This window comes from Sitophilus oryzae, unplaced genomic scaffold (assembly GCF_002938485.1).
Source record: "Sitophilus oryzae breed Bouriz unplaced genomic scaffold, Soryzae_2.0 scaffold_1146_pilon_pilon, whole genome shotgun sequence".
NCBI lineage: Eukaryota > Metazoa > Arthropoda > Insecta > Coleoptera > Curculionidae > Sitophilus > Sitophilus oryzae.
In genome coordinates this window covers 929,640-951,545 of record NW_022145778.1, presented here as the reverse complement: position 1 = coordinate 951,545, position 21,906 = coordinate 929,640, and the positions used below count along the sequence as shown (strand labels likewise).

The 21,906-nt window shown below is 35.4% G+C and overlaps 2 protein-coding genes across 2 annotated transcripts in view; one reads left to right on the top strand and one right to left on the bottom strand.

The window, feature by feature from the left end:
* The window catches only part of LOC115886970 (vitamin K-dependent protein C-like), a 136,579-nt gene that overhangs the window by 96,959 nt on the left and 17,714 nt on the right, over positions 1-21,906 (top strand). The gene's annotated exons all lie outside the window — the stretch shown is intronic.
* On the bottom strand, positions 832-21,641 carry LOC115886986 (DNA damage-regulated autophagy modulator protein 2-like). The gene is made up of 5 exons (XM_030906316.1): positions 21,539-21,641; positions 21,356-21,477; positions 18,499-18,719; positions 13,358-13,496; positions 832-1,069 (listed from the first exon to the last, which is right to left on the bottom strand). Exons 1-5 carry the CDS (start codon positions 21,613-21,615, stop codon positions 846-848), a joined length of 783 nt encoding a protein of 260 aa, XP_030762176.1. The 5' UTR covers positions 21,616-21,641; the 3' UTR covers positions 832-845.

Here is a 21,906-nt window from a genome sequence, read left to right as displayed (position 1 = left end):
CCATGTTGTTCCCACGAGTAATGGACATTTTAACGGTCGACCCCCCCAGAGGTCCAGTAGAAGGGCAAGGCTATAATATACAACAAGAGGCGCCCAATCTTGAGGGGAAAACGCTTGCGACATTACATTTTTAGCCACCCTAATGCCATACAGTCCTCAGCACGTTTTAACCTATTACCTTAACTTGGGTGGTAAAGCTACCGCTAACTACGTAGGTACATCTATTCACCTATTTTTTTTTATCTGTCCTTCTAACGTCACGCAATCTTGGACACAACTGTTCTGGACACGACTACTCATGCCCTCACCTAATACGCCATTTTGTAACGATGTCCATCTTGGATTTTAAATTTTGTCATAATCACAGTATTCTACTAGTGTAGCCTTTTCATTTGATACCCATATTGAGGGGGTTGTGGAAAAATATGAAATTTTGTACCATCTTAGATTTACAATGTTATTGATATTACTATATTGTATTGTCATCGGAACTAAAGGTGTGTACCAAATTTCAGATCAATCTGACAACAGGAAGGTACTTAAATTTCAATTTCTAATTTTCACCAAACCCAAATAAACAAACAAATAAATAAATACCGTACGGGTCGAGCTAAATAAAACCGTTTAAAAAAATGAGAATCAATTGAAATTCTAATTTTTATTAATTCTGCATTTTTTATATTAACCCTCTGCCACGGCACTCTTGGGAGACAAATGGTAACAATTTGGTCTCAGGTGTTATTGGTTCTTGTATTTTTAAGTCACTGCCTAGATTCCAATGGCGAGAGTCGAATGTGAAACACCCGATATAATAAAACGATATCAGGCTTTTATAAACATTTTATTCATTTACATTCAAGATTGGTGTCAATATAGCACATACCATCTTCAGGACAAGTGGAACACTTAGCTATTACGTAAGGTTCTTCAAATTTTATTTCTCGAAAATCGCATATAAATAAACCGAAAAATATGATAGTAACTATGTGAAACAACCAATCGCAGATGGCTCCCATCACATGAACCGTATATCCAGCTTCGTGTGGAGTCCAATATAGTGAATTAAACCCTTAAAAATGAAAAAAAGAATACTATTAAACTTCAACAATTTTCTGAAAATTATCTCTAAAAATTAACAGTCCCTTATAATTTTTGTATTAAGCCTCATTCAGAACGAAATTAGTGGAATAAATTAGTGGTTTCAATTATACTTTATACTTAATAGTTTACGATCATTCAGGCAATTTCTAAAAAAAATACAATTATAATTACTAGAATATCCTAGCAACCAGCTTACGGTACATAGTTGTATCCATAGAGAGAATTAGCTTATAAAACAACAAACTTTTTATTTATAACCACAATTTCCTTTGACGGATAATAATCAAAGGCTACGGGGCCACAATGACATTACTCGCAAATTTTGAAGAATAATTAGTGGCAAACATTAAAAAGTTTCTTAACTTTTTCCACTAATTGAAAATTACTACCACTAATTTTGACGTTCTGAATGCTTAAGCTTCATTCAGAATCTCGTAATTAGTGGAATAAATTAGTGGTTTCTATTACACTTTATACTTTTTAGTTTACGATCATTCACAATGTCTAAAAAACAAAATTAAAATTAATAAAATATCTTAGCAACAGTTTGCGGTAGTCTATTGTATCCATAGAGAAAGTATAATATTTAGCTTATTAATTCAATTCAATTCAGTTCAATTCAATTCAAAATGTCTTTATTAGGTATATAAACAATTGTATACAAATTAAAATAATAACGATGGCGACGTTCACATTTGTGCTCTTCCACGCAACCATCCAAAAAAAAATATGTAAGAAAAGAGTAGTAAAATGAATAATCAAGTTATTACAGAAATATGATTAAAGACCTACATTATTCAATAATTAATTACAAAATATATATAAAAAATAAGGGAATATCAAAGAAGTGAGAAAAAAATTGAACATAAGTTTAAATATTAGTCTTTCAGCACACGCTCTTCCATCACATAGCCCTTCACTCTCTTTTTAAAAGATTGAATGCCAGAAGGGTGTCCGATATCGTTGGAAATATCATTGTAAACTCGGACCGCATTATAGGAAAATGAACGCTGGAACAAAGCTGAGACATGCCTAGGAACACTGTACAGGGTGGGTCAAATTCGACGCTTTTAAACGGAAACACCCTTTTCTATAGGAGATAGACAAAAACTAATATCGGTGTCTGGAGCTCAATTTTTGTCAAAAACATGTTGGTGAAAACCGCATATCGATATCTGTTACCGTTTCGAAGTTACGGGGTGTTTTTCAAAAATACGCAATTTTAACAAATCGCTGTAACTTTTTTGCTATGGAAAATTTAGTATTTTTATGAAAACATTTCCAGAAAATTTGATTTTTTATATGGGACACCCTGTATATTTTTAATTTATTGAAAAAAGTTTAAAATTACCTTTCCAAAAATATAACACACTTGATATTTTGTTCGATTTCTCTTTGAGATATAGAGTATATAAAAATTCGCCCGCTTTAAATAAGTAGGCCTTGAACGGCACCGACTGTAATGCAAAAAAATTCTAGCTGTGAGCATCAATTAAAACGAAAATAATATTTGCTATGAGAGATGCAGAATTTCATAACAATTTAAAATATATTTAACCAACATCAACACATTTAAACTATATCTAATAACAATAAAACTAAATAGCAAACCAAGACATGAGATTTTGTTACAGGTGTTCGACATATCGACCGTCTTCTGTTATGGATAGACGGGGCAGTTTTTGAACATTTCTCGCGGAATTCATTAACTCAGTAGGGGCGAAAGATAACCTCTCATAACTGCTAAGTATTTATAATTCTTGTCTAGATTATACGGAAGAATAAGAAACCTTTATTCTTCCGCAAATATATCCATAGGATTAGATCCATGGGCACTAAGTCAGGCGGCCTCGACGGCCAACGGCTGGGATTTTGGTTAGCTATTATTCAATTATTCTTGAAATTGTCTGCAAAAATTTGCTGATAACTTCAGCGTTCAGAGGCGGTGCGTGGTCTTGCTGGAAAATATGTTTTCCAGTTCCATTAAGGGCATATCATCAATAAGGGGTCCAAAGTCTACTAGTTAAATGTGGCGAACTTTTAAAAATTCTGTATTTCGAAAGGGATTATAACAAAATATCAAGTGTGCTATATTTTTTGAAAGGCAATTCTAAATTCTTTTCAGTTAATTAAAAATATAGAGGGTGTCCCAAATAAAAAATCAATTTTCCTGTTGATAACTCTTAAATTATTAATTTTAAAAAAATTATACTTGAACCATTAAATTCTACGTAAAAATGTGCTTTGGGAATGTTTTCATAGAAATACAAAAGTTTCCATAGCAAAAAAATTACAGCGATTTGTTAAAAATGCACATTTTTGAAAAACACCCCGTAACTCCGAAACGGTAACAGATGTTGATGTGCGGTTTTCACCATCATGTTTTTGATGAAAATTGAGCTCCAGACACCCATAATAGTTTTCGTCTATCTCCTATAGAAAAGGGTGTTTCCATTTAAAAGCGTCGAATTTGACCCACCCTGTACAACGCCCCTAATCTAGTAGGATAGTTATGCGTTTCGTTTCGCTTAGACAATTTCTCAAATAGATAAATTGGTGTTTGGGATTCATTAATTCTAAAAACCATACAGGTCAATACAGCACAATAAATCTCTCGTCCAAATTAAGCCAGTGAGACTCCCTAAAGCAATCCGATATGTGATCAAATTTCCGTAGGTTATAAGAGTATCTTACACAAGCGTTCTGTAATTTTTGTAATGAATGTCGATCAACTAGACGCAGAGCAGGCCAATAAACTACGTCACTATATGAAATAATTGAAAGAATTAGAGAGTCGCATAAACGGAGATTAATTAGTGTGCTATGAATGTCTCTGTATTTATAAAGTAATTTAAATTTCATATATGCATGTCAGCATATATGAAACTACTTACATATGGTGCACTTACTCTAACGAAAAAGTCCATAGAAAAAATCCCTGTAGCCCAACGAGCTATGCAACTAATTCCTTAGCTGTAATTAATCCACGACTGTTTTGCATTGGTGTGTGGTTCAGTTTTATTTTTTTTTGCCAGGATAGATAAAGGAAAGTGTTCATCAGAATCTGACTTTATGTCAATGGTTGAATTAGAATTAGAATGAGTGGGAGGGGGGTTAATCACTTAGAATGAGTGGGAGGGGGCTTAATCATAACTCATCATACAGTCCCAGGGCTTTGACAAAAGCCAGTATCTGGGACGGTTTTATAGAGGGTAGTTCTCCATCTCCAATATCAGTCGTACCAAAATTCATGGCACGAATGGTTGTCGTCTCGGCGCACTCAGTGATGAGGTGTACTGGTGTTTCACCATCTTCCCCACAGAATCTACATTCGCCGTTTCTTCTTAGTTTCAATCTACTGAGGTGTTCGTTGAGGAGACAGTGTCCTGTTAAAAACCCCGTGACAATCCGAAGATTGTTCTTACTCAGACCCAGGAAGATCTGTGATTTTTCTTCATCATAAGCCCTCAGAAACTTCTTCGAGTGTCTTAGACCATTGGAAAATTTCCATTCCAGGTTGCGGATGGAATCTTCCAAGTTCTTGAGTTCCGCCTTGAGTTGGTTACCACTTGGAAAGCAGAACGGTTCTGGTTCAGTTAGTGGAGTGTTCGCTGCTTTCCTAGCTAGATTATTTGCTTTTTCATTGCCTTCTATCCCTTGGTGAGCAGGCACCCAGTGTAGGAGGACTTTGTTTTCTTTGCCTAATTTATTCAGCTTCTCTATGCATTCTTTGACCAATTTCGAATTGATTGATACTGAGTTGATCGCCTTTAACGCTGCTTGACTATCAGATAAGATGGCTATTTCTTGTTTCCGATAGTTCCTATCTAAGATAAGTTGTACGCATCTCTCGATAGCGTAGATTTCTGCCTGTAGGATACTAGGGTAAGTGCCCATTGGTTCGGAGTAATTAGCTCTCGGCCCAAACACTCCGATCCCTGTTCCCGTATTGGTTTTGGAAGCATCAGTATACCAAGTTATGGTATGGTCTTTTAACTGCTGGGCAAGCGTTTCGCTCTTCCAATCCTTCTTATTGCTCAATACTACATTGACATGTTTGTCAAAGTTGTACGTTCTTGGCATATATGTCAATGGTTAAAGGAGTGGTTGTGGATTTTCTCTTTCTTGGTGATGGCGATGCAAAGTCTTCTTCTGGATTATCGCGTTCTGTCGTTCTTGCAGCAGCAAAATCGTTATCATCGAAAATTAGGGGATTAAATGGTTCGATGCCGCATGCTTTAAACCCTTTCACAGCATTACTTACTGTGTAGCAGCTTTACAGTAAACTTCGGCAAATAACGGACCGATATTTCTGTCAGAAATTACTGCTCCAGGATGATTGACCAGAAACGCATCACACACTTGATTGTAGTAGGTTTTTAGGGGGCCGAAAAAAGAAACATCTAATGGTTGTAATTTATGCGTTGTGTGAGGTGGAAATCCCACCAGAATAATTCCATGTTCTCTACAGAAGTTTATCCCTGGAAGTGAAATGTGTGAGCTATGGTTGTCGACCAATAACAACACTGGGTCATCAACGGAAGGCTTTGCGTATCTAACAAAATGTTTTAGATATGCCAGGAAACTATCAGCCGTCATCCATCCGGAACTTTGTGCCGTTGCTTGCGATCCAGGTGGGCAGCCAGGTTTAACAGTTCAGGTTTCATTCGTTGACAAGCGAATACGAAATAAGGCGGAACATAAGAACCTACAGCATTCATAGAACAAACTAAAGTGTTTGTGCGGCCTCTTTCGGCGGATACAATTTTGGCTACTCGACGTTGTCCTTTAGGCGTTAAAATTTTTGGTAGTTTCGTTGGCACTGTAGATAGACCGGATTCGTCGGCATTATAGATGCGATCAGGAGTAAAATTATATTTTTCTTTAACCTCTCTAAGGATAGAAAAAAAAATTCAACCGAGACTTTGTTGAATCCTCTAAGATGAGCAACAGATCTGGCTTCTGGGTTTCTCAGGCTAAGACGGTTGGCTGCTTTAAACCCGTTAAACCAATCAACTCCTGCTGTTTTGGTTTCGCGATTAAATCTGTGTTGTATTTTGTTTTCCTCGGCAAATTAAAAAGCTAATTTTCGCACTTGAACTGAAGTCATTCCAAGGCCACGGCTATTGCATTCTGTGATATATTGAACGAATTCTGCAGTCTGTTGTGGTGTCAAAGTTTGATTAAATCGACCCGCATGATGTGGAAGTTCTTCTCCGGTAAGTTGCTTTTTTCGGCATCGCCTCAGCGATGGCTCAGGAATGTTGTATCTAATAGCTGCCGCATTACAAGATAAGGTACCTTGTTCGACAGCTTGCAGCGCTAACCTACGGGATTCGTCATCCCATTTTCTACGGTTGGTCTTTCGTTTGTAATTTCTCGGCATCATGTAATGAAAACAATATCATAGTAATGATATGTATCACGCTAAAAGGTATAACACATATTTATGGGGCAAGATGACGATCTTGGGGCAAGATGACGATGTCGTCATCTTACCCCCGCCATCTTACCCCCCATACACATATAACCTTATTTATTTATTTCTAAATTGAAACAAAAAACATATCAATACATCCAAGCATTGGTTGTTTACTCTTAATATCAGGATATTATTTGTAAAAATATTGAAAATCGTACTTACTCATTAACAAGCACAACCACTAAAAACTTTAGCCAAAATATTATAACAACCGTTGAGAAAAACAATTCGGGCACGTGTGCGTTAAACTACAAACTGCTGCGACAAATGGCCGTCTTCTCTTAATACCGCATGCAACGCTTTAGATGTTGCCAAATTTACAAATCAAAATATTTATTTATAATGGAACATTTTGGCATTAGTCATCTTACCCCAATCGTCATCTTACCCCAGTTTCCCCTATCTGTTTTAAAAAGTAGTTTTTAAGTGTTCTCGAATAGTTCAATTTAAATATTTTAAATAGTTTTTTTCTTGATTCTTTATATTTTTTTGCTTCCGAAGACGGAAAGAGAAAACTTTCCGAAACGTTAAGGATTTTTTTCTTTGTTAGGCAAATTTTTATTACTGTAAACACAACTTCTGACAAGCAGCGTCCGTTTAGGTTTAACGCAGAAGTGTTTATACAAAAAATAACTATTTTATTTTGTAGATTTTTCTTGCAGTGCAGTGGCGAAAAACCCATAAGGATTTTTTTGGATAAGTTATTTGTTAACATTTAACATGAATAGTATTTTCTGTTCATTTATTTTTCTTATTTATTTTGTGTAATTAAAAGAATCAAAATCGACATTATGTATATAATGTATTAAAGAAACAAAATAAATAATAATACATTTATAAAATAATAGTGAATTATTATGTTTCTGAATTTATTTTTGTGCAGGAAATAAGAAATACCGTCCTAAAATTCATCAATTCAAAAGTCTTATAATGAAAATTAAAGCATTTTATCTTTAATAACATAATTTTTTTGTAATTTAAATTTCATAATGTATTGTCGATGTATTGTCGATAATGTACAAAATTAAAAATGAATTTGAAAGACCTACTAAATTAAAAATTTAAGCGATTCATGGCATTATTATAAATAGTAAATTAAAATCTTTTTTTTATTGAATACAAATTACTTGTCTAAAACCGATAATGTGGAATAATATAGATAATTTTGAAGTATGGGGACTCATTTTATGTACCGGGTGGCCAACTAAGAATGGACGCCGGCTGTATCTCAGAAACTATTTATCGTGTAACTTTGGGAAAAAAATTCTAATTAGTAGGACTGGAAATTATTTTCAAGTTCGAAAAATGTCCGGTAGGGGGCGTTTCTCTGATAGCCAATGAGAAAACAGTGTTTTTCTCAAAAATATGCAGGTGAACAGGTATTTTAAATATTACTGTTGTAATCATAGAGAAATTTGTATTTTTTTTTGATATAGAGGATATTGCTCTATCTCATAAAATAAAGTGGTGGGGGAAGGTTAAACCTGCTTTTATTAAAATAAGGATAACTCCGATTTAGGTTAACCGATTTAAACAAACTAGGGCTCGTTTAAAAGAGCTTTTCTTCCTTAATGATCTTCAGTATACATTTTGTTTCCATAAATTGTTTCGTGGTTGCTAGAGGGCGCTGTTTGACATCATAACAGATATTGCGCTTTTGCATAACAAAATTAAATAGGAGGCTATATTTCTCTTTGCACAGTTAAATAGAGCACAACATTTCCAAAATATTAGCGCAAACTGCAACTTTCTATCTTCTCCCTAACGGGAGATATTAAGAAAATAAATCATTTTTGGCTGTCGCCTAGGTCTAAAAATTATAGTAGTAGGCTAGAAACAAAAAAAAAGGTAAATTGGTTACGTCAAAATATCAAAACATATATTTTAATTTCATTTTAATACCATTTAGGGTCAATGCATTCGTTCTCGGCCTTTTAACGGAAACTTTGACTTTGAGAGCAGATTAGATATGGAAGGAGATTTTAAATGATAATTTGCCCAATACAAAAAATGTTCGGTAGAGTGTTTTAATAATTATTAAATTTTTTAATAATTATTTAAATTATTTTTTTTGTAATTTTTATTTTCAAAACTTTAGTAAAAAAACAATAATAACTGAAAAAAGTGCTATTTTACTGGTTCTTGGCCACCACTGACAGTTCTTCACTCGCCAATTTTGTATTGGTTCTCGGCCATGTAGGTATACCTAGAATATAGGTAGGATACCTTACTATGATTCTGCGTACCTAATTAAGAATCAATTAATTTATGAAGGTATCAATAAAAAAACTTGAATTAAAAAACTTATATGTATGTATGGCAGGAATATTAGTAATACAATAATAGCAATAGGCTCCTTAAAACCTAAATAAACTATAACAAATAAGTAACTATAAACATTAGGTACCGGTTAAATACCTATAACCATAGGTATCTGATTTTCTGAAGCTATTCTTTACAGAATTCTTAAATCTGTCAGATTTTGATAAAATTTCGTCAAACACGCTCAAAAATTAATTTTTGTCACCCCATATTTTGTTGTAGATTTTCGGGTTTGTTCTGCCACTTACAAACTGTTTTTTTTTCCATTCCGATTTCATCGGTTTGAAGACGCTAACGTCAGCAGGCTGAAGCATGTGGGTGATGTTAGGTGGAAGAGCATATAAAATTATTTCATTATTGTGGCACCACTCACTAATTGTCATAGTGAGATGGGATTTATGCCCATCCACAAACAGGATAAAAGGTCTCGGAATATTTTCTGTAATCAGCCATTTGTTAAAATCATTATTGATAAACTCAAAAAATACGTCAGGTGTCATCCATCCTCTTTCTGATATTCCTAACACCCAACCGCTCGGCATATTGGCAATAACAGCCCTGAGAAGTTGCACATAAGGGAATAACAGAAGTGGAGAAGCAAATTTTCCTTCGGCGTTGAACATAAATCGGGCTTCCTCAGAAGATCGGGTACTCTTCCTTTGATTCTATCTTCCTCTGTGTATTGGTACATCCTCCTTTTAATCCTTGATACTTTAGGTCGTATCAAGACGGTTTTATTACCCTGGGTTTTATTTCTCCTAGTTTCCCTAGCCACTGAGAAAAATCAAAAGGATTAGAGTTGGTTAGCGGCCGAGAACCGAAATCTACAGTGATCTTGGTTCTCGGCCACACTATTTTTTATGGTGGCCGAGAAACGCTAGTTCTCGGTCACTATTTTTAAACATAATTTTTGATTAAATTATATTTTATATACGAATTAATTTAGCGGCCGCAATCTAATAATTAAAAAGCAATAATATAAGTAAATAAAAAAATAACAAACACAAGACAAAATATGTTTTTTATAGTTTTTTTTAAGATTGAAAAATAACTTTTTTGATACGACTCTCAGGCCATGTTGGCCGAGAACTAAAAGAGCGTGTTTTTAATTACTGGTTTGCGGCCCCGGAAAATTTTAACTAAAAAACCCAATTTTTGCTTAGTTTTGATATATATTTACATGTTTTACCCTTCCCCCATCATATATAATACATTACAAGTACCTAGAGTAAAAAATATTAAAATACTTACTATTTTGTAGCTTCACACTAGTAAGCACATTTACATTTGAAACACTACCTATGTTGTTCTGTTGCGCGTCCAAGAACTGTGGCTTTTTCGCACGCTTATTAGTTGCAGCTCCATCTTAACCCCTACTACTTTCGATAGATAAATGATACATGAATCTCTTTTACTATTTGGACTGGATAAACGGCGATTAAATTAACTAATATTTAGCTTTAAATCCTAAAAAGGCCGAGGACAAGTGCTGGCCGGATAACCAGTGCACCGACCCTAATTGTTATTTATCCAAGTTTGTTCTTGATTCGACCCCATAAATTAAAACCCAGGCATATTGAATCCGATGACCTAGCTAGTCATGGAAATATGCCGCTCCAGCGTCTCTATCTACTAAAGTAAGTGGAATCCAAGAAGCCCCACACATTCATAGGAAAATAAGCGGCACAACTGCACCAACTGCATCAACTACACCAACTGCATTCATGCTGATGAAATTGCAACAAATGCAATTTCATCATGATGGATTCCCTAACAAAATTGACAATTCATCTCTTAGAAATTATGGATATATATAGATAATTAAAAAGTCCAATCACTCGCCATCCTAAAATTCCTGCCTAAATATTTACCGACCAACGATCTTGGTACTGAACTATCAAAGTTTTTTGCAATTATCAAGGTTTGCATCAAGGGTAGATTTGGACCAGTAGTGCATATTGTTAAGATTCGCACCTGCGGTACTATATGAAAAGTAACCAAACGATATAAACTTTATAATGTAATAATAAATAACACAAAGAACAGATAAAACACGAAAACAAGTGAAATCAAGGACGGACTTGGATTAATAACTAAATGACGTTACATGAAATAAAGCCCTAGTTTTCGGCCATACGAAATTCGGCCGTTTTCTGTTAAAAGCAATATGGCGCGGCGGCACAAAATTCCTAGAAATTTTATTAAAATTATTGATTGTCCAACTTTCAGACATTCTAATCTGAGAGCAGCCTACGTATAATTAACCAAGAAATTCATAAAAATTATATGGATGGACAATAATGTTACATAAACACGTTTAAAAATTGACGTCATTTTTTTTTAGAAAACGCCCTAAATTCGGATGCATGAAAACTAAACTTAGATTAGATTAGATACCACTCCTACAAATGCGATGGAAGTCTTGTTGAACTTACCACCACTACATATTTTCATACAAGGCGAAGCCAGATCTGTCATGCACAGGTTAATTCACGGTCAGCAGCATATAAGCCAAACGCATAGTGCTGCAAACCAGAAGCTAATCGAAGAGCTAAAAGCAGACAAAGTATTGGGATTACCAATTGATGCAACAGCTACTAGGTATAGCTTCAACAACAAATTTAATATAACCATACCAGGAAGGGAAGACTAGAGTAAAGGTGTACCCATTCCAGCTGAGGCAACCTGGTATACAGACGGCTCAAAAACGTCAGAAGGCGTAGGAGCTGGGATAGTAGGGTCGAAACAAGGGAGATCCCTCCACGTAAGCCTATCCAAGGATGTCACAATTTTCCAGGCAGAAATAACGGCAATCCACTATTGTGTAGAAGAAATAATAAGGCAACAAAGAACAAATCGTTCTGTGGTCATTTTCATAGACAGCCAAGCGGCGCTAAAGGCACTCAGCTCCGCGGAGGTCAATTCTAGACTAGTGTGGGACTGTGTGCGTGCTCTGAATACTTTGGGCGAACGTAGCACTGTTACGTTGGCCTGGGTGCCAGGGCACGAGGGTCACAAGGGTAACGAAAAGGCAGATGAAAGGGCCAAGCAAGGCTCATCAATGCCATTCATAGGCCCAGAACCCTTCTGCGGCGTTGCAAAGGCGGTCACGAGAATGGCCACGGAACGATGGGTGGCCAACAAATCTCTAGAATGGTGGAGAAACTCACCAGGGCAGAGACAGGCGAAAAGGTTCATTGTAGAACATTCGCCAAAATTCACGGTAGACTTGATAAGCAAGGACAGAAAGACAGTCAAAGCTGCAGTAGGTCTACTAACAGGGCATTGTAAGCTAAATAGGCATCTAAAGCTGATGGGATTGACAGACGAAGCTATGTGTAGGTTCTGCCAATCTGAAGAAGAAACGTCAGAACACATTTTATGTCGGTGTGACAGCCTGGCAAATGTGCGGTTCCCGGTAATAGGCAATGATAGGCCATTGCCAAGGAGCTACATGGAGGGTTCAGTCTCCAAGTTGCTAAACTTTGTGAAAATGATAGGACTGGAGAATGTAATCTAAGTATCAGAAGAGGACCACAATAGATCTGAGAAGGTCGCAGTGGATCAGGCCGAAAGCCACCTCTAAGAATCTAATCTAAAACTAAACTTAAACGTTTTGATATTTTACCGTAACCAATTTACCTCTTTTTGTTTCCTAGCCTACTACTATAATTTTTAGACTATATAATCCTAAGCGGCAGCCTAACATGATTTGTTCTCTTAATATTTCCAGTTAGAGCGAAGATAGAAAGTTGCGGTTTGTGCTGAAATTTTGGAAATTTTACGCTCTATTTAACTGTGCAAAAATAAATAGAGCCTTCTATTTAATTTTTTTATGCCAAGGCGCAATATCTGTTATTATGTCAAACAGCGCCCTCTAGCAACCACGAAAAAAATTATGGAAACAAAATTTATACTGGAGATCAATAAGGAAGAAAAGTTCTTTTAAACAAGCCCTAGTTTGTTTAAATCGGCTAACCTAAACCAGAGTTATCCTTATTTTAATAAAAACAAGTTTAACCTTCCCCCACCACTTTATTTTATGAGATAGAGCAAAATCCTCATATCAAAAAAATTAAAAATTTCTCGATGATTATAATAGTAATATTTAAAATATCTGTTCACCTGCATATTTTTTAGAAATACCCTGTTTTCTCATTGACTATCAGAGAAACGCCCCCTAGCCGACATTTCTCGAACTTGAAAATAATTTCCAGCGATATCTCTTGATCGACTTACTTATTAGAATTTTTTTCCAAAAGTTATACGATAAGCAATTTCTGAGATACAGCCGGCGTCCATTCTTAGTTGGCCACCCGGTACGTGGATATCATTATTGTATTCAATTATTGTAGGTTGGGAAGATTCTGGAAGAGCGGTCTTTCTTTCGTCAATTGTCTATACCGCAGGCAGCAATTTAGGCAGTTCGATAAAAAAATGAAGAAAACTTACCATTGTATCTTTCTAGTGCCAATGACTGGAATGTGAATTTCATTATGAACAGTATTAATGCAACTACAGTTAAACCTATTTTGAACAAATTGACGTACTCATTCCCAAATGCAGGATAAATAAAATTTGATATGACTATCTAAAATTTCAAATAAAAACGGTTTATTAATTTTAAAAAGTTATTTGGCCACTCTAGATGCTGCAATAATGTTAAAAAAGACTTTGTTTAAATGGGTATATAGAGAATATACTTTGTACAGGGTGGCAGCTCTCAAAGGCCGCGGAAGCTCTAAATAGAATGACAGCTTACAGTATATTCCCGATTGTCTCTACAAGAGAAAACACTTTTTTATTATTGACATTTTGAGAAAAATGCATTCTTCATAAAATTTTTTGCTTCTTCTGTAATGGTTAATCTAGTTTACACCAAATTTTTTTACAGTTTTAGAGAAAATTAAAAAAACCTGAAAATTTATTTGAATTCTTTTCTAAGTCCTGAAAATCCAAAGGCTTTTCTATGGTAATATCATTCCGATTTCATTCTTTGATAGATTATTATTGATATAATTTTAATTAACTTCATACATTTGGCTATTTTAAAATGTTATGCACAACATTTATTTAGTCCAATAATGCTACGGAAAGAGGGGAATAGTTATCGGAAAATGTGTGATAGTTTAACAACAGAAAAAAAATGAGGATAATAAAAATTAATACGAACCATCTATCAAAGAATGAAATCTAAGATATTACCAATCATCATAAAATTAATAACTTAAAAACGATTTATTTTAGGTATAGGAAGATGTACAGTTAAAAAGAGTAACGAATTGAAAAGCCTTTTAACTAGTGAAATAAAAAAAGTGAGAGCACAGTTTGGGACACCCTGTATAGGGTGTTACAAAAAAAAACAAGTTATTGACGGTCAAAGCTAGTAATTATTTAAAATAAATTCACTCTGTAAAAGGTAGTATTATTTTTATAATTGCAACACAAAATTTAATAAATAGAAAAGCTTCAGTACAATATTTGGTTTTAAGAACTTAAATACGCCAGGTAGGCCAGTCGGCAAGTGCATCGATGGCGGGAGCAAATCCGGACAAGCTGGAATAAGTTTTATTTTGTTTATTTTGGTGTCGAGAAGCACGTATTAAATTTGCACTTCCCGTAAAGCCCGGATTTGGCCGCCATCTTGGAAAAATTGGCTAAAATTCGGTTTATTTTTCATTATTTGTCAATAACTCGATTTCTATCAACTTTAGTGCAAAATATGTAGAGACCAAAATTAAAGAAGAGGAAAAATTCTATAAAAAATGTTGTATGGGTTTTTTTCGTGCGACTACCCAAAGTATCGAATTTTACGAAAACAAAATTAAAGTTTGATATAATGTATGTGTTCAATATATCCGGGGGGTTAACTGTACTTGTTTCTACACCACCTTGAGCGGCACCCCCGAGACATAAAGCCTAAAAACTTGTTTGCTACTGGTTGGCAGTAGCCTGCTGTTGCGGTCATAATGGAAGAACGCAATTTGCATTATGACCGCAATAACGGACTAAATTTTTATTGTTGCGCGACTGGTAGAAAATCAAGTTTAACCGCCTTATCTCTCAGGGAGCTGCCTTGAGGTAAAGTACCCGGCGCGTTTTTTTTTGAGTGGTTTCTCCGTTTCCAATAGGCCTAATCCACATGTCGTCAACTTAGGTTTCTTTTGAGGTTTTTTTTCCACAATAAGGGGCCGTCCTCTGCCGGAAACACTGCGACCTGTGAGGCCTATTGTGTTTGTCCCCTTTCTATATCTGCACCCATTCTCCTATCCCTGTGCCCTGCACTAACTTATGCAGGTCCTTGATAGGATGGGAGCATAGTTCCTCCGGTTCTAGCCTAGCTTTCCCAAATAAAAGTGTCGCTTGCGATCCAGAGCCTCGCAGTGACATATTATGTGCTCCGCTGTTTCAGGATCTTTATCGCAGAGTCTGCAGCAAAGACTTCCTTGATACAGATTGAGCTTGTTCAGGTAACACTTGACAGCCATATGTCCTGTCAAGAGGCCTGTTGTAATCCGCACTTTATTCCTGCTAAGCATTAGCAGTTCTTTGCGGTTTTAGAGCTAGGTCCTTGGATAAAAGCCTTGCTGTGCCTGCGCCCCTGTCTGTTTCTCCAGTGGACATTCTGCTTTTCCCTGATCCAGAGTTTTAATGCACTACGGGCCATACATTTGGGTATTCCCAGTACTGGCTCTGGACCAAGATAAGATGCCGATGATCCTTGCCTAGCTAGCTCATCGGCTTTTTCGTTGCCTTGGATGCCGCTGTGGCCCAGCACCCAGAATAATTTAATTCTGTTCCGTCGAGCCAGAGCTTCCAGTTCACCTAGGCATTCCCAGACGAGTCTCGACGATACCTTTGGGCTCATAAGCGCCCCAAGTGCCGCCTGACTGTCTGAGCATATATTGATGAGCTTATCTGAATAAGCTCTTCTATTGTTTTCTCTCGCACATTGTAGAATGGCGAAGATTTCTGTCTGGAATACGGTTGAGTGTTTACCCAAGGAAAAGGATAAACTTACTCTTGGTCTTTCCCCAAATACTCCAGCTCCTGTTCCTTCAGCGGTCTTTGACCCGTCTGTATACCAGGTTAGTCCATCCTGAAGGAATGTTATATCTGTCCACATTCCTCGATCCATTTTGTTCACCTCGAATGGTTTGTGGTAGTGATAAAGAGGGGTCATCTGGTCCGATCTCATTTTTCTTTTGAGGTGGAAGGTACATCAGAATTCCTTCGTTTTTTGATGTTACTGGCTGTTCAATATAATCTTCCTGAATGTCTTCCACATCTGTATCATATTCCGGATCTGGTTCATAAAATGCAGAATATTCTTTTCGTTGATCTTTATCGAGAGGAAAACTATCCTCGTACTCATCTTCGTCTAATTTTGCCACTTCTAAACTATTCGAACATGATTTTCCCCGACAAAGTGCACATATTACCGAGCAACGCAAACCTGCTTTGCGGCAACTACAAGATGTATTACAACCTTTGGCACATTTACATGTGAAACCAGATTTAATAATTCTTGGGGAGCTGCATCTTGGAAAGTAGCAATGGACATCAACCCATTCTTTGAATTTTTCTATCCCCAATCTAGAGGTGATTTTTCATTCCCATACCATAGCTGTACCTGACTGTACGTACGGAAGGAGTGCAAGCGAGCTGCGTCTTTGGTCGGTGGTAATCATGCTAGGTTTGGTGAGCTTTTGGTAATAGATTTTACGAAACACTGGTATCTGTACTTATCTAAAAGTCGCATTTTTTGAATCCATATAGATGAAGAGGAAACCGTTCTCCAGCTTTTTCTATATCTTCTGGGATGCGTTTGGGTCTTTGAAAGTTTGTGTAGCTGTCTGTAATAATTCTTTTTCTTTCTGTAAAACTTTAATGAATTTCATTTTTCGTTGTCTGTATAATGCGGATGTGGTGTCGCAGCCACTAAATGCGTGGAGATATGAAATGTTGTCCATAGCTGAAGCATCTAGATTCATATTATGGGGTGCACACGTTGTACTTTGCGACTTCCCCTTGCCTGGCTTTAGAAAATAAATATTTGACCGAGATCCATTTAAGGCAGTAAGAATGACAAGTAAATCGGTGTCTTCGCCGACTATAATTACCGTTTCATTGTGATTTGATTCTTCAATTCAAATCCGTTTGCCTAATACGTAAACATGTATCAGCTTCTCAAGAAAGGCCATCTCACACTTATCCACTCAGGAACGCGGAGCAAGATCTTTATCTACCTACCCCACGCTCAGAGTTAGTTAAAAGTTCAATATTATACAACTCGAAAAAAATGCACAATCACCTGCCATTTGAAATCAAATCCATAACATCATTTTTTTCATTTCTCAAAGCATTGAACTTTTATTTACTAGACAAAGCTTTCTACGCCGTAAATGAATTATATTTGAATTGAAAATCGAATTTGATCTTGAAAACACTGGTCTAATGTTTGCTATTGCTATATTTACTAATGACATCTTGACATCGAAATTTATTTATTTAGAGGTCATTGATATTTTGCTATAAACTGGTTAAATATTTTTGAATATTATTTTAATTTTTTTTGTTCTTTGACATTGTAAACATTTATAAATGTTTATTTTAACAATAAGACTGACAATATTATTTGTATAATGTTTTGTATTATCTTTTGTTTGTTGGTTTGTGTACCTTGTTTTTTTTTACTTTGTTTGTTAGTTTACCTTTGTCTACAAATTGAAAAATTTTTTGACAATAAAGGCATTTATTTATTTATAATTGCAGTATTGACAATTAATGTGTCAGCATCTTCATCAGCCTGCTTGACTCGGAAGCCCTCGTTCGTCAAACGATTACAAATCATTGATATTATTCGACATTTGTTCTTGTCATTTGACAATAATTTTCCCTGAGACACTGTTGCCGTCATTTTTTCATCAAAATAAATTTCCGGTGATAAAGCAATTTTAATAATAGAGGAAATAATAACTGCTTATAATATATTTAGCGTGTTTAAACCAAAATAACTTGGAAACGGGTCGTGGCGCGTCGCACGGAAAAAGTACATAGAGCGTTTTTATAGAGTTTTTCCTCTTCTTTAATTTTGGTGTGTACATTTTTTGCACTGAAGTTGATAGAAATCGAGTTATTGACAAATAATGAAAAATAAACCGAAAGAACCACTCTTTCCAAGATGGCGGTCAAATCCGGGCTTTGGGGGTGGTGCAAATTTAATACGTGGTTCCTTACACTAAACTAAACAAAATAAAATTTATTCTAGCTTGTCCGGATTTGCTCCCGCCATAATCTATTTTTTAATACTTGGCGACTGGCCTAAGGGTGTTACATTTAAAAAAATACAACTTTGATATTTTTTATTTACTTGGGACAATCTGTACCTTCTGAAAATTTTAAATTGTAGCTTTAGTAGTTCAACAATCCCATCACTCACAATTTCTAAAAATCTTATCATTTCGCTACAATACTCCATGTCGGATGAGGTGAATAACCCCGTATATGCTCCCAAAATTTTATTTTAATACAAGTTATCGTTCTGCTAGGAGCTTCAGCGGCATATGAAAGACGGCACCCTGTATACTTACATCTAAAACCATAAGTATAACAAAGAAGAGGCCTGCACATACCCCTGAAGCATAGCTCCAGGAATCGGTTGAGTTTGCAAGGATTATCATGAAAATTACCACTATGAAGGCGTCCACGAATTGTGCTAAGTTGAGATGATACGTTATACGTTTTTCCTCAAAGTCGATATTGTCACAGACAAATCTCACTTTTCTGTATCGAATGTAGGCAGCTATTAACACTACAAAAAATGATTTTAAATATTTTTCTTTTATTAAAGTATCTTAAGAGTCCATTTCACTATTCCGAAAAAGTAGCAAAATAAGCGTTCGGCATTTAACGTTTTATGTAAAATTAACTACGTATTTTTACACAAATTAAGAAGGAAATTAAAGATACAGGATTTATCCTATATCCGTATCGTAGCATATTTTTAGACAACTTCTTTATTTTTAAGATTTTGATGGTCAAACGAACAAGATATTCCTTATGTGTGGACTAAATTTTCTTGAAAATAATGCCATAATTTAAAGTTCCATTACAATACGGAAATAGATTGAAGTTTTGTGCTTACAATGATATATAATTTATATGGTTTTGTAACAAATTGCTCCCTTTTTATGGCAAATTCTGAAGTTCTGCAAACCTTATCAAAGCCTTAATCAAAGCTCGTGTGTTTGGAATTTTGGGTGTAGCTTAACACGATAGGATTAGGCTAAGTCTTTTAGGGCAGATTTGTGAAATATAATACAGGGTGGCCTATCGAAAACGTTCCGCCAGGCATAACGGCTAGGGTATTCTTTTTTTTCAAAAGTTCGTTTGTGAGCAAGACAACTTTTGCCCCAAAAATGATTGCGAAATCTTCAACCCTCTAAGCGGGGGTGTCATCCCCCAACTTTTTTCAAATGGGAAGGGGGGTCAAGTGGCACCGCAATGAAAAGACCTTTCTATTCTTTATATTTCCCCGCGTCGTTTTTGAAAATAATTATAAATTTAATTTACAATATTAGAAAAACTGTTAATCCAATTTATATTAATAGTAATAATGTACCTTATGTGGTCTCAGCTTTACATGACTTTCTGCCTTATATTGATAATCTTTATGTTAGTCAAAATTTTTCGTGTTATGAAGTTAGTTTTAATATTTTGAATGATTCTATTAAATTAGTTGATTGTCAAATTAATAAACATGATTTTTCTATTAAGAAACAATTTTTGTCAGTATCTGAACGTTTTAAAAATTCTCATATTTTTATTTTTACAGATGCATCTAAAAAAGATAAAAGAACAGGATTTGGAATATATATTCCATATATAAATTTTAAATTTTCTTCGCGACTACCTCATTCTTTAAGTATTTGTAAGGCAGAAACCATAGCTATTCATGATGCAGTAAAGTTTGCTATTAAAAAGAACTTGCGTAGTGTTATTATCTTTTCTGATTCCAAAAGTTCAATTCAAAAAATTAGCAAAAATCTCTTTAAAGCATCTGCTGATTATTGTTACTGCTATTCTTTATATTTCCCCGCGTCGTTTTTGAAAATCCGTCGAGTCATTGAGAAAATATGAGGGATTGAAATTTGAAAAGTTTATTGAAACATTTATCAGAGTAAAGGATAAGGATAAATTCTTTCGACCAATTTGAGTTTTTTTCTTATGTTTACGCATTTTTCACTTGCCACAAGGTTGAACGATCAGGTGCGGTAGTTGCTAGATAGCTGTTTTGTGACTTGTGCGTTGAAGTTCTTCTCAATATCGTTAAACTGACTCACAATAGAATTTCCAAAAATACCAGCCCAACCGTTCAATTTATGAGGGTTTTGTGTGTGCACCTCGTGAAAAACCCTGGGGTTGTCTTCAGTCCAGTACCGACCAGTTGTGCCGATTAACTACACCGTTCAAAAAGAAATTACACTCATCCAAAAAACACACATTAAATAAAAAATTATTATCATTCGCCACTCGTTCACTCATAGTTCCACAAAATTGCAAACGACGATCAAAATCGTCTTCGTTGAGTTCTTGTACCAACTGAATTTTGTACGGGTGGAACTTCCGTTTTTTAATATCCTTTGGACACTTTGCTACTAACTCGCGAACAATTTTGCCATAAAGGTGGTTGTCAGGATGGCGTTCATTGAATATCTGCGCAACCCGATTGCCACATTCATTATTTTTAAAATAAAGTTCGATTATTTGCACTTTTTCCGCAAGTGAGTACACCATAATTATTGTTAAAAAATTTAACGATTTTGAAAAAAAAAATCAACGCATAAGTCATAGAACAGCTATCTAGCAACTACCGCATCTGATCGTTCAACCTTGTGACAAGTGAAAAAATGCGTAAACATCTAGAAATAATAAGAAAAAACAGCAAATTGGTCGAAGAAATTTATCCGTCTCATTTACTCTGATAAATGTTTAAATAAACTTTTCAAATTTCAATCCTTCATATTTTCTCAATAACTCGACCGATTTTCAAAAACGAAGCCGGAAAGTATAGAGAACAGAAAGCCCTTTTCATTGCGGTACTACTTGACCCCCCTTCCAATTTGAAAAAAATGGGTAATGACGCCCCCGCTTAAAGGGTTGAAGATTTTGCAATCATTTTTGGGGCAAAAGTTGTCCCCCTCACAAACAAAATTGACGTGTTTTTGAATTTTCTGAAAAAAAAATTACCCTGGTCGTTATGCCTTGCGGAACGTTTTCGATGGGCCACCTTGTATATATTTCCTTCGGCTACACACCCGCTTTACCCTACCCCTGAGGGCAACTCGAAAGTACAGCGTAATAGACTCTTAAAGAACTACTATTATAACTAGACTACTTTCTATTTTTTTCAGATATTTCTAATATTTGTCGAAAAATTGTACTCACTCAGAACAGCTATAATAGTAAACATTAAAGCGAAAAAAGAACTTTCCGGTTTCACAACATTCAAGTCAGTCACGTAGGGAAATACGGGGTAAACATGACGAGTAGCGACAGCTAAGCTATACCTGAAAATGTAAGAATTATAGTGAAAATCACTTGATGCCACTTTAACAAAAAGAATCTTACGATATAATCAATAAAAAAATGTACAAAACGACGATACATATCGGTATGATATAGGGCTTATCGTACAAGTACGACATATTGTAACGACATTGTCATATCTTTGACAAATATGTCAGTAATTTTGATTGAAATTAGCGTATGATTGATATAGTAGCGTTATTTGGCGTATCCGTTAAGGGTTGATTTCTTTGAATAAGAAGACTAAGGGCCGGTTGTACAACGACTGGTTCAACAGAAGTTTTCTTGAACTGCAGTGATCTATAGTTCACCGTTGAACGTAGTTCAGAGTCTCAAGTGTTGTTCCAGTTCCCGTTTTCATGAACTAAAGTTTACAAAGAAAAAAGAAGAAAAAAACCAACAGCATATCC

Coding starts and splice junctions, on each gene's coding strand:
- LOC115886986 (XM_030906316.1), bottom strand. CDS start 21,615: ATGTCGTACTTGTACGATAAGCCCTATATCATACCGATATGTATCGTC. Junction 21,478..21,538: donor ATTTTTTTATTGATTATATC/GTAAGATTCTTT, acceptor TTACATTTTCAG/GTATAGCTTAGCTGTCGCTA. Junction 13,497..18,498: donor TTATACTTATGGTTTTAGAT/GTAAGTATACAG, acceptor TTGAAATTTTAG/ATAGTCATATCAAATTTTAT.